Raw genomic sequence first — 13405 nt, 5'->3', positions numbered from 1 at the left:
AGAGATGCCCAGTGGTGGAGCTACACTTAAGGGATCACCGAAGTCGAGATGCTTGTAAGCCCTATTCTTATTAATACTATGAAGATTTTGATTGATCCAAACAATGGCCACCATGGCAGTTTGTATTTTCTCATCACCATACCTCCCTGCAATGGCATATATTTAGTCATTTTGAGCAGCAAAGGGAGTCCATCGGCCAAGAGACACCAGAGAGGACCTCAAGAAAGATGGCAAGAGAAGTCAAAAGATCTGCAGCTGTGCGGTGAGGACAGCAGCAGGCAGCAAGAAGAGAGAAGACTCTGTGATATTGAAAAGGAAAGAAAACACAGCTTCCTCCTGCAGATGCTGAAAGCTGCCAGTATCAGGTAAGGGATTCGGGCACCTTTACACAGGTCAGCTCCTGCACTCCACATTTTTGTGCACTAGGCCCATAGCACAGTTAGTTGGCCACAAGGCCTGGGGGGACCATGTAGTTGAATAGTAATCATCTCTGCATATGGGCAAAATCAGGTGTTACGCCTGTCCCATCATTATCCCTAGACTTAGAGCCTAGTTGGGCCATTTTCAATCAGTCTTAGAGTGCGTGATCACTTCTTGTTCAGGCTTAAAACCTATGGGCAATTATTTTTCTGGCTCTGAGCCTGTACAGCTATTTAAGTTGTGTTAGAGCCTGTGTCCCTTTGTTTTGATCAGGCACAAGGCCTGTGCTCAGTTAGGCGTTTAGTAGCTGTTCAATGAGAGACCGCACACTGTCTACCTACACCATTTTGGACCACATTTACCTACCAAAATCTCTGGGTGGCCATTTTGCTGATGGTTGCAGATTTTCCATTTATCATCATGTGTCCTGCATTTTTGCCCCTGCAGTCAAGCCCCCATAAAAGGTAAGCTGCTGCTGGGTCTTGCGCCTGCGCTCTGTGAACAGGTTGGTAGTTTTCCGCCGGTCAACACATTGAGGAATCTCGGACCCACAACAGTTGTTTACTCAAAAAGTCATACTGTTTGAGAAAGTGTGCTGCTTGACTTCCTGAAATCATGGTGGTTGAAGCCATCATATTCTATATAAACACCAAATGGGGATTCTAATGCCCTTGCAGTCACAGAGATTGAGATATCCGTACTAAAAAGGCATTCTTCCTCGCTAGCGTGGGGACTGGGCAGTTTCTAGCCAAATTGGATTCCATTCTATGCCATTTGTCCAACAGATGACCTGGCCATAACATTACAATTTTGTCTTAATTTAAATAAAGCTATAGTAAGATAGCTATACAAGAGTTTGTATTCAGGTTCCTATTGAATGAACAGATCTGGTTAATGCATCTGGTTAATAGATGAACATAACATCAGATTTGGTTAATACATGGCTAATTCCAGATATAATTTTCAATATGCTTCAATGAGTCATGGTCCTTTTCAGAATGGCTTAAATGATCATTTCAAAATAGTACAAGGAATCGTAAGCTCTTTCACAGTCTCTCTCAGTTAACTTTTGACTACTATTCTCGGAAAATTTCTTTCTGTTTGTGAGGTGGTGGGAGCACATATTTTACACCATATTCAATAAGCCTTTAGTTGTGCCACAGCTGAAAGGAGCTATTTGGATGTTACAAAGTAATCACAGATTCTGCAACTGAAATAACTGCTTCTTCATCATGATGACAATGATCAAAATAATAAGCCACTAATAAAATGGAATATCATGCGAATTTTAACTATGTGCAAAATCATACATGCTTAAAGAACAACAGATTTTAAATGTTCTAATAATAAACAAAAGTCGTAACATATGAATTCAACATTTTAAAACACAAAACCATTGATTCGATACATACTTGGAATCTCATGGAGAAATTCATGTGTGGAATGAGAGATAAGTCGGACACCATCAAGTTCAGAAACGATAAAGGTTTCCTCATCCAAAGAAAACATGTATTTTGTGTTAAAGATTTAACAACATTTGCCCACTTATGGAACTATAGACATGGACAAAATAAAATAAAAATAATCAAGCAATAAACAGTGAACTTAAAGGATACGAAATGCTTTCATTTCCACATCCAGCAACAAGAAGAATTTTCTCCCATTTAACTACAATTGCAAGTTGTTTACTTTGTGGTCTGATGCACCTAAAAAAAAAATGGGAAAAAAACAGTAAATAGGCTTGTGTACAGTAAGACAACAAAATCTTTGTTTTACTAAATAAAAATAAAAATTGAGCTAGGCACTCTTACTGTTAAGGAATTTGTGATATGATTTAGGAGAGAGAACACATGGCCTTTAGCTTAAATACTTAACAGGGTGTTCTAAAATATCATTCGTATTATAGCACTGTGAGGACCCCTTTAAGTGTGCAGTGCATTGCTGACTACATAAACAATGCACTTTACATAAAACATGCGCCGGGATCATGGTCACCCTTTCCCACTGACAAAGTTATGCTTGTTAAAGTCCCAACATATTTGCAAAACTGTGTGCAGCAATTAAAGATTAGTGCGAATTGCAGCACTATGGTAATTAACAGGAAAGTAGAGTAATAAATCTCAAGTAAACTTATATACTGTTTTTACTAAATAGTGAAAAACTAACTTTTATTATTTTATTATTTTTTGGTACAGCAGCAACAGTGAACGTAGTTTGACTTTGAAATAGCAGTACCTAGTATTTTTTATCCTTTTTTTCAATTATTTTTTTATAATTTTTTTAAATTATTTTTTTATAATTCTTTTAAATTATTTTTGTATACGTTTTTAGAATTTTTTATAACTTTTGAATAATTTATAAAGGACAATGCCCTTAGCAGAACAGAGCACAGGACACAGGCAGCACCACTGGACTCAGCAGGACAGAGCACAGGACACAGCAACACTGGATTCAGCAGGACAGAGCACTGGAAAAAATAACCACTGGACTGATCAGCAGGACAAAGCACAGGACCAAGTAACCACTGGATATTAAGCAGAACAGAGTGACAGGACACAGGATGGAGCACCACTAAACCTATAACCTCCCTCTTCAATGATCTGAGCCCGACTGAAGATGCCGGGCGCGAGCGGGGAATTTATGCAATCCGAGTCTCGCGAGATCCGACGCGAGACTAGGACGTCAGAGCCTCAGTTTCATTTTTTTTGGCGCCGGAAATACCCGAACAGTGCTCGGATCCCGTCGGATCCGCACTGTTCGGGTGGGCTCGGATTAGAGAAATCCGAGCCCACTCATCCTTACTCATAAGCAGGTGCATTATCTATGCACCTCATAAGACCTTGAGAATACAGCTGTAGGCTAGACCAGCTAAATAAGGTTTTTTCTAAACAGATACTGCTAAGTTTCGTCTGATATTCCTTTTTGAACAAGAAAAACATTAATGCTTTCAGTTGCTAGAAAAAAAAAAACAGCGAGCTGAAATAGAATTGATAAATGATATATGTAGGAGCAGATAAAAGGAAAAATAAACTCAAGTGAACTGAGAATAATAAATCAAGGCACAAGTAAAGGAGTGCAAAGGATGTTCAAAACACATTTCGTCAATCACAGTGGCTTCTCGTTCAGAGACTGACATAAAAGCTTACATACTCTAGTCTATTGTTTAGAAAATATTAACATACATATACAACACTGCCTATCACCTCCCAAATCCTGCCAGATACCCACACATGCAGTATTTTCTACTAATCTCAACATTTATAAAATTCATAATATTATTGTGTTTTATTCTTTTCACCAACCTTCTCTTTAATTTTTATTACCTTATTTATTACATTTTAATCGCACTATTCTAAAGTATTACATTTTCCATTCATTTGTCTATTTTCAAACATCGTCTTCTTTTAAACTCTCTAAATCATTATTTTAATATTGGTGCTGATATTGATATGACCCTATGCTACAAAAATGATCACCAAGAACACTTTGTAACAGCGTGAGTACTCCTATGTTTTCTGTGCATGCACCAAATTGGATTTGTATAGTGTTTATCACCATTCCCACACACCACTGACGAGTGGGGGTGTGGATGGAAAATCCCTTTGATTGCTTTGGATTGAAAATCACATATAGATCCACAGATCAAGAAAAGTAGATTTTTCATAAGGACTTTGTAATAAGGACTTTTTCTGGATAATAGATCTATAGCAGAATTAATTTGAATACTAAATATATTGACATATATCAGAAAGTTTTATATTGTGTGTTTTAGCTGCATTGAAGTATTTATATTAAAAAAGATTGTTAGACCCAACTGGAAATGTCCACTGTTGATATGTATACCTTTTTAGTTTACTACAATACATTTAGTTATTATATATATTCTATTCATTTTGTGTGCGTCGTGGGATTATATTGTTTTGATCTATGTCTCCCGAACAACCTGTGACTAAGGAGTCCTGGTCATTCGTTCTCTCTCGCCTCTTACCTGATGAGAGTGCCTCCTCCAATAAGCTAATTTCACATATAATAGCAGCGGCTAAATCACTGATAGCTAAGAACTGGAAGACTCCCAATCCCTCTTCCATACAAGCCCTGCGGAATTATGTCTGGCACATCCCAAGCATCGAGAATATTACCTACTATTTACACAATAAATTTCATACATTTTACCAGGTATGGGCCCCATGGCATCTCCGTGCAAGCCGTAATTGCATATCCACCGCAAGTCAGCTCCCTGCTCTAGGGACTTAGAGTGTGGGTCGCCTCCAGATCTTCCAGGTTGGGTGAGCTGTCTTTGGGTAAGCGTTATGTCTGTGATGATGTTTGTTACTAACAGTAGTAGTTATCCCTCTCTTTTCATAGATTTCCTGTTTGACCCCCAACAGTAGTAGTTTTTGTGTGCTCAGTGTCTGTTTCACCCCCCCCCCCCCTTCCATTCCACTCTTGTACCTGCTCCGTTCTCTATTTCCCCTTCCTCCCCCCTTGTTTTATAAAAATACAAAAAAGGGGAAGCACTTGGCAGATCTTGGTTAAAAAAATAAAAGAACACTGCTTTTGAAATTAGAGGAGTAATTTCAGAGAGTGTAACCTTTTCCCAGCACTGCCAAAGGTGCAGTTACTGTGGCTTAACAGAGAGGAATGCTGGCGATCAATGAAGATAAAATTGCACCACAGCTTGCCAGATGCCCTGTTCTCTCTGATACCAGTGTGGATGATGGAATTGCTCTTAGCAAGACAGACTGACTGGGATAAGGATACTGAACAGCATGTTAGGACAAGACCTGAAACCTTACATATGCTTACATTGTGCTCATATAGCTTTGTACTTCTGATTCGCTAAACGCATTACAGACCTGTATGACAGGTACTTATATCTGGCTTAATTATTTCCAATAAATCCGACCTGAAACTTGATCTTACCTGCTAGAACTGGAACCATTTTAAAGGAGACTATGCCCGATTATTGATAACAGTGCATTCAGTGATCCAGAGTCCTTTCTACTAAAATGTGTAATGGGTCAGTAACCTGTGCGACACCTGAACATCACATTCATATGACTCCACTCTTCCGGGAAGGCTTTCCATTCGATTTTGGAATATAGCAGTGGCAATTCACATCTATTCACAAAAGCATTAGTGAGGTTGGGCACCGATGTTGGGTGATAAGGCCTGCCATGCAGTCGGCATTCCAATTCATCCCAAACATGTTCAATATGCTCTTTGCGGGCCAGTCAAGTTCTTCCACACCAAACTCGGGAAACCATTAATTTAATGGACCTCAACTTTCTGCATGAGGCATTGTCATGCTGAAACAGGAGATGACCTTTCTCAATTTGTTGCCACAATGTAGAAGGTTATTGCATGCTGTAGCATTAAGATTTCCCTTCAGTGGAACTAAGAGGTCCAGGACAAACCAAGAAAAACATATCCGCCTATTATTCCTACTCCAGTAAACTTTATGGTTGATAGTAAGCGTTCAGGTAGGAAGCAATCACAAGTATCCGCCAAAGCCAGATTCGTCCATCAGACTGCCAGGTGATGAATCAATCGTGATTCATCACTCCTGAAAATGCATTTCCACTGCTTCAGAGTCCAGTGGCAGCATGCTTTAAACCACTCCAGACAACGTCTGACATTGTGGATGGTGATCTGAGGCAGTGTGGCTGCTCAGCCATGGAAACCCAGTCACTGAAGCTCCTGAGGAAACGTTCGTGTGTGGACGTTACTGCCAATTTGGAACTCGGTAATGAGTTTTGCAACCGAGGAAAGACAATTTTTACGCACTTAGGCACTCTTTGGTCGCTTTCTGTGAGCTTGTGTGACTTAAAACTGTGAGGCTAAGCTGTTGTTGTACCTAGACGTTTATTGACTTCACAATAACAGCACTTGCAGTTGCCCGGGGCAACTCTAAAATGGCAAAATTTTGAGAAACTGACATGTGGCATCCTATGACAGTGCTGCAGTGAAAGTCACTGAGCTCTTCAGTGTGACCCATTCTACAGCTAATGTTTGACTATGGAGATTACATGGATGTATGCAATGAGTGTAGATGATTGGAAAGTGTGTCCACAAACTTTTAACCCTTTAGTGTATTGTCCAGGTGTTCTGTGCCTTATCCCACAACATTTGCCACCTGTTTAAATCCAGACAGAAAACTTCTTTGACCACAACCAACCCAAAAATGCTACATCATTACTAGTATTTCTATAACATTCTGAAAGGCAAACCATGCTACAGCATGTGTTAATATACTATGAAATGAGTTGGATGTCACTGAATTTAACAGGTGGAATAATGGGCTCTCTTTTAATTTTTGCTAAATTTTCCTCCAATTAGTCCTGAAAACAAAAAACCTGTTTGGGGTTATGAATTAAAATAAAATTGTGTGGTATTCACTATTATAAAAATGTCTCTAGCCTAAAGCAACTAGATTTGATATTAGGTATTAGCTCTCAAGTATGGAAGTGCAACATCCAGCCAATACTTTCTGTGCTGGGTGGGACCCTCTTTGAAAAATGTAAAAAGAAAATGTAAAGAATTTCATTTACCAGGCCATTTGCTTGGGTGCTTGTTGCACATCTGAGGTGAACTCACAACATTTTTCCTAAAATAAAACAAAAAAAACTATTAGAGCCCATAGTGTCAAAATTTAACATGGCACTTTCATAAATATTTAATATCTACAAAATAAAATAAACAGAACTGGTTGGTCTTTATTCTGGTATAGTTGCTATAGAAAGTGAACTTTCAATTTCAAGCAAAGGAGATTACTTGACCTCATTGTAAAGCACGCTCCCTAAAATATTCTTGGGCCAACTTCCTTTAAGAAAGTTGGGTGAGGTTAAAGCTTAATTATTCATATACTTGTGTCTCAAATATGGGTCCTTTAAGTAGAAGAAAAACGCAAAAAAAACATGAAACTAGATATGTTATTTAAGCATGCAGACAAGGTGCTTTAGTGGCTTTGTGATGGAATAAAGGCTTAGTTTGTCCGCTACAGTGCAATGACTCATTTGCTAGTAGTGAATTAAATATTTTATAACAGTTTTTCTGTGATTACATTCAAGTATTCTCAAAAATGCTACTATTTTTTATGCCCACCTCAAGACCGTCCAACTTAAGTAAATGAAAGTAATTATTAAGCAACGAAGTGTTAAAATTGCTGGTGGAATTAATTAAGCAACCCAATTTGTATCTGTTATTAACAAATATTGCTTTGTTGTATGATAATATTATACATATTGGCCCTGGTTTAGAGTGAAGAGCTAATCTAGCTGCTGTGTGCAAATTTGCAACTAGAAATGTTGCTATAGAAGTGGTGTATTTCTTTATCTTTGAAACGGGTAGGAGACTTGCAACATTCCAGATTTATATATTTTAAATACATTTAAAAAGTTTTTATTATGTGAGTGCTGTTAAGTTAGTACAATATTGTTTAATAAAAGATAATATGATAGATGTTCTTTTTTTCCCCCATGGTTTCCCCTCCTCCTTTTTATGAATGCTATTAAGAGGAAAGACCACTCGTCAGGAAGACATTAAGAAAGCTACATTATAAAGAATTCACATCTCACATCAACTATCCATTATCCTAGAAGGGTTTATAAGATGTGGTGACCTTCCCAATTATTGCTGCATGTTTTTATGTTAAGATTTTCAACATTGGATGATCAATTTTAAATTATGTAATATAAATATTGTGTAAGTGCAAACACATTAGGCGAAACATTTTGCCACTAGGGTCATTGTTTATATCATGGTATTAACCCTTCTTATTGTGGCTAGTTTTTGGTGTAATGATTTCACACAACACCATATTTTCTGGTATACCACAGTTTATTGTTATTTTAATCTTATTAAAAGTACTAGTCTGTATTTGTTAAACGGGGAAGAATACTTTGAACATTTACTGTGATTTAAACCAAGGACATCAAGAAAACAGAATGTGCCTCATGGGAAAACTGATGGATGAATACTCCGTAAACGAAAGTTTTTTGATTACCTTTATTTGTTTATAGAACTATAGTCAGGTTAGGTGGCACCTTTTGTGGGGGGAAAAGGAGCATCACATCAGGGACTTGGGAAGTGAATATTTTATCTTATGTTTAGTACTTTGACTATATGAACAATTCCTAGATTGTACACATTGGCATAACATATACATCATAAAGACAATCATTATTTTGTTCTATGTAAATATACTAGGGCTTTAGATATATAAAGAGCAACATTTAATTTCATAGTTCTATGATAAATCTAAAGCAAATAGGATTTTTATTATTGCTGTCAAATTTTCTCTGTAAATATTTTTTTAAGCAATGTACAATCACAAACAATGTAGAGCAATAATGTGCATTATTTACTCACTCACACAGGGACTTCTATCACAGCTGTTCATAAACATGTTCCCTATTCTAAATTGAAGTGTGTTTGTAGTTTTGTGGGTAGCTAGCACAGCTCTTTTGGAAGAGGTTTAGAACTGCAACTATTTAAGAACCTAGGGAAGCTCTAGCAAGCACTTGACATCTGTGCAACACTGAGGATTAGATTATATTTTACTAATAACAAATTATGTACTCACCTTAAGTGATGAAGTTCCCATCCATAAATAACCACAATCTGTGAAGACTGCTAGATATTTATTGTTAAAAGAGACGGACATATGTAGATAAGCTCCTGACAGAGGGTTCACTCCAGGGAGGGTCTATAATAAATATAGACAGTTAAAACAAATGTTTTAAATGTTTGTAATAAATAATGTAAACAATTCTAACAAAACTGCAGATAATGAATGAACAAACTACTGGATGCAGAACTATTTTACTCCAATGCATCACTTGTAAGTAACCTCTTTTGCCAGATCTCTCTGGCTTTGTTAAGCATAACCTGCTTAAGACAAATTAACCTTAAAACTTTCTTGAATTAAAATAAAAAAAAAATCTCCCGCAGGTCTTTACCTGCAATAGCAACCATTTTTAGTTAGCGCAACGCGAAAACTCGTGCAATTCAATTGAAAAAGAGGGAACGCTGCCCCTGCGGGTTAATAATTGTCTTTGCGAGTTTTTAGGGGAGTGAAGGAGAGTTTTAACGCGGTCATGTATAACACAAAGAAAAGGTTTTGCATACATTAGATTGCATTACACATTGATAATATCTACATTACAGTACTTTCTTTAGCATATTTTTTTGAACTATTTTTTACCATAGAATCATCTATACCATGTCAAGACACATTACTACATTCATATTTGTACCAAAAATATACATAAATATAATTAGTGATTTAATTTATTTTTTTTATTTCATTATTTTTTCACAAGAAAATCAACTTTTACATGTTAGGCATTAGTGATAAACATAGATTGTCTTTTTTTCACATTATTACATGATTTCAAATACTTTTCAGAGGTTTTTTATTTTTAACATACACCAAAGAGGTGTGAGATAAAACAGCATATTTGCCTGTTTAATGCGCCGCGTTAAAAAACAACACACTTTACTTTCAATAGAACTTCTACTGGAGCGCGAGAGGACTGTTTCATGAAAAAAAATGTAGCGTTAAAAATGGAATTGAATCGCATGTAAAGTTAACCCGCTCAAAAATTGAATACCCCCTAAGTTATAAACTGGGGAATATGGGGCAAACTAGCAAAATAAGGCATATTTTATGTACTGTACAGTAAGTATAATACTCAGGGCCGCCATCAGAAATCATGGGGCCCAGTACAAATGAAGCAGGCAGGGCCCCCCCGATGATCACCCCTCCCCCCCCCCAATGAACCAGGGCCATCTTTCCAACTGCGCACAATGGGCAGGTGCCTGGGGGCCCAGGGGAAAAGGGGGCCCATGGCAATGAAAAAAAAAATCACTGAACTTAATGAGTTAGGTTCAGGTAAGTTAAGGGGGCCACTAATATATATACATATATACACACACACACTCACCAAATATTGGTATTGTCCCTACTAGAATCACAACATTTCACAGACTGTCCTACCTGTTCTTCTCACTTTCCCCACCTGTGGCTGCAGGTATCTTTAGTTGCAGGTTTTCTGGATTCTGGAATGTTGGGGGCCCTATTTGGGAAAAAAAAATGGGTACATTTAGAAAATGACAACCAGCCCCGGCGTTAAATCAATAGCACCCACGATTAATAATTAGGCCTTCCTCCAACCCCAACATTAAGATAACAGTATTCACATTTAATAAATAAACCTATTTCCCTCCCTACAAACAGCCCCAGCAATAAATTAATAGTATTTACATTTCAGAAATATACTTATCACTGACATTAAATAATTCTTAGTCACATTTAATAGAGTGACCTCATTCTCCCCCACATTCAGTAGCCCCCAAACCACCCCATCTTAAAATAAGTCTGCACTATAAAATTGCCCAACCATTACCCCACAAACAAACTTACACCCATTAATTAGCCACCACCTACCTCACACTACATTGCCACAAGCCCCCTGTACCATCACACACACATTACTGTGCCCCTTCATCACCATGTTTTGTCCCCTTATGATCACACTGCACCCTCCATGCTGCTTTTCCCCCTTCACCTGGCTCCCCATTATCACACTGTGCCATCCTACACCCCCTCTCCATCACTCCGTGACTTTCTCTCCCCCCCCCACCTTTTTCTTCATACTGTGCCTCTCTTCCCTACTTTTTCCTCATGGTGTCTGTGCCTCTCTTCCCTACTTTTTCCTCATGGTGTCTGTGCCTCTCTTCCCTACTTTTTCCTCATGGTGTCTGTGCCTCTCTTCCCTACTTTTTCCTCATGGTGTCTGTGCCTCTTTTCCTACTTTTTCCTCATGGTGTCTGTGCCTCTTTTCCTACTTTTTCCTCATGGTGTCTGTGCCTCTTTTCCTACTTTTTCCTCATGGTGTCTGTGCCTCTTTTCCTACTTTTTCCTCATGGTGTCTGTGCCTCTCTTCCCTACTTTTTCCTCATGGTGTCTGTGCCTCTTTTCCTACTTTTTCCTCATGGTGTCTGTGCCTCTTTTCCTACTTTTTCCTCATGGTGTCTGTGCCTCTTTTCCTACTTTTTCCTCATGGTGTCTGTGCCTCTTTTCCTACTTTTTCCTCATGGTGTCTGTGCCTCTTTTCCTACTTTTTCCTCATGGTGTCTGTGCCTCTTTTCCTACTTTTTCCTCATGGTGTCTGTGCCTCTTTTCCTACTTTTTCCTCATGGTGTCTGTGCCTCTTTTCCTACTTTTTCCTCATGGTGTCTGTGCCTCTCTTCCCTACTTTTTCCTCATGGTGTGACTTTCTCTTTTCATTTACTTACCTTTGTATTAGCTTTTTTCCCTCTCTTCTCTTCTCTTTTCTTCTGTCTTCTTCCTCTCTGCACAGTTCCTCACTGAGTGTCAGGCGTGACTTGATGATGTCACGCCTGACACTCAGTGTAAATAGTGCAGAGAGGAAGAAGGAGGGATGCCAGCGCTGTCATCACAGGTGAGTATCTGTGTTTTGTTTTTTTTTTCTCCCACTACCCTGCTCCCCCCTGAACACCAGCGGCGCGCCCCCCCCCCTCCCCCCTCCCCGGCGGCGGGTGCGAGCGTGCGGGAAAAGAAAAAAAAAGTTTAAAAAGTTTTTTTAAAAAAAGAAATGTGGGCAGTGAGGGTCCGGGCCAGACAGGGGGCCCTGCCGCCGGGCCCCCTGGTGAGCCCGGGCCCGGTACAGGATTACCCCCTGTACTCCCCTGACGGCGGCCCTGATAATGCTACTACATTTTAGAGCACAGTTACAGTGGTGATATCACAAACACCATCTCCTGGACATGGACAATTCCCAGTAAAAGCAGGTTGACCGCAATGAATAAAGACAAACTTTTTGGCACAAAGTAAATAAGAGGAGTGAGTTTTGTGTAAAACCACACTAAAATATGTCTCCTTTAATTGTGTAACACACAGGTCATTTAGTGATATTTCCTAATATTGCTCAAACGACTAAAACCCCAGGCGTCAATAATGTGTCAAGTGCAAGATAGACAACAAATGTAAATCACTGATTGGTTAGTTTTTGGATTTTCACTTCATGGGCAGACATTTTGTACAAAAAGCAAGGACAGACTGACACCATTCAAATGTTTGACTTTACAAAGAAACAAAGTCTACGGACCCTGATTTATTGAACACAAATTTCGGCATGAAGATAAAGAGATGTCATAGTAGGTGGAATAAGAGTTGCACATAAGTTAAAAGTAGTCAATAAAAATGTTTTTATTGCAAGAGTTTATATTTTTATTCACCAAAATCTACTACAATCTTCTCTTTACTGACACCTTAATTTTTACTAGATTATTTGGACCCTGTTTAGTTTGCTGGTTCTACTTAATTTTTTAGATGCACTTGACCAGGGTCAAAGCTCCTACTGCTTAATTCTGCAAAACCTGAACAAGCAGAGATGAACATGTAGCCAAATAAAGTGTTCAAACATTGATGCCTCCTCCAGTGACTCCATCATAGCACTAAGTAGTACAGATTGTGCTACTCCTGTACCCGATTACTAACCAATGAGAGTGCATAATATTCATTGGTTCAGGTTTCCGGGCCAATATAACCATCATCAGAGTTGTAGATGTTAATACCCAATAGATGATGGTATAGTTATCCAGTAACTGCCTACCCGTGATCATAATCTCATCATCATTCATAAGATGCCACAAATTGCACAATGTCGGGACAATCATACAGTATACAAATCACAAAAATACAAATAAAACAAAACAACAAATCATACAAGTACAATTATATGTTGCAGATATAAAAGTACATGACAAATACAAAATAAACAAACATAAAAATCACACAAATACAAAATAAACAGAAAAACATAAGTACATTCAATGTATGTATATATATATATATATATATATATATATATATATATATATATATATATATATATATATATATATATATATACACACACACATATATATATATATATACACATATACACACACACAC

At 38.1% G+C, this 13405-nt stretch overlaps 1 protein-coding gene across 4 annotated transcripts in view; it reads right to left on the bottom strand.

The window, feature by feature from the left end:
- The window catches only part of VPS16 (VPS16 core subunit of CORVET and HOPS complexes), a 521592-nt gene that overhangs the window by 380999 nt on the left and 127188 nt on the right, over positions 1–13405 (bottom strand). For all 4 annotated transcript variants that reach the window (XR_012678248.1, XM_075179981.1, XM_075179978.1 and 1 more), the window contains exons 7-10: positions 9005–9127; positions 6972–7027; positions 2037–2126; positions 1833–1927 (exon numbers count right to left, since the gene is read on the bottom strand). Coding sequence is in view for 3 of the 4 variants with exons in the window: in XM_075179981.1 (XP_075036082.1) it covers positions 1833–1927; positions 2037–2126; positions 6972–7027; positions 9005–9127 (364 nt within the window). In the remaining variant the exon portion in view is untranslated. The remainder of the gene's footprint in view (positions 1–1832; positions 1928–2036; positions 2127–6971; positions 7028–9004; positions 9128–13405) is intronic.

The sequence above is a fragment of the Mixophyes fleayi genome, chromosome 7 (assembly GCF_038048845.1).
Source record: "Mixophyes fleayi isolate aMixFle1 chromosome 7, aMixFle1.hap1, whole genome shotgun sequence".
Lineage (NCBI taxonomy): Eukaryota > Metazoa > Chordata > Amphibia > Anura > Limnodynastidae > Mixophyes > Mixophyes fleayi.
This window is presented reverse-complemented; position numbering and strand designations above follow the sequence as displayed.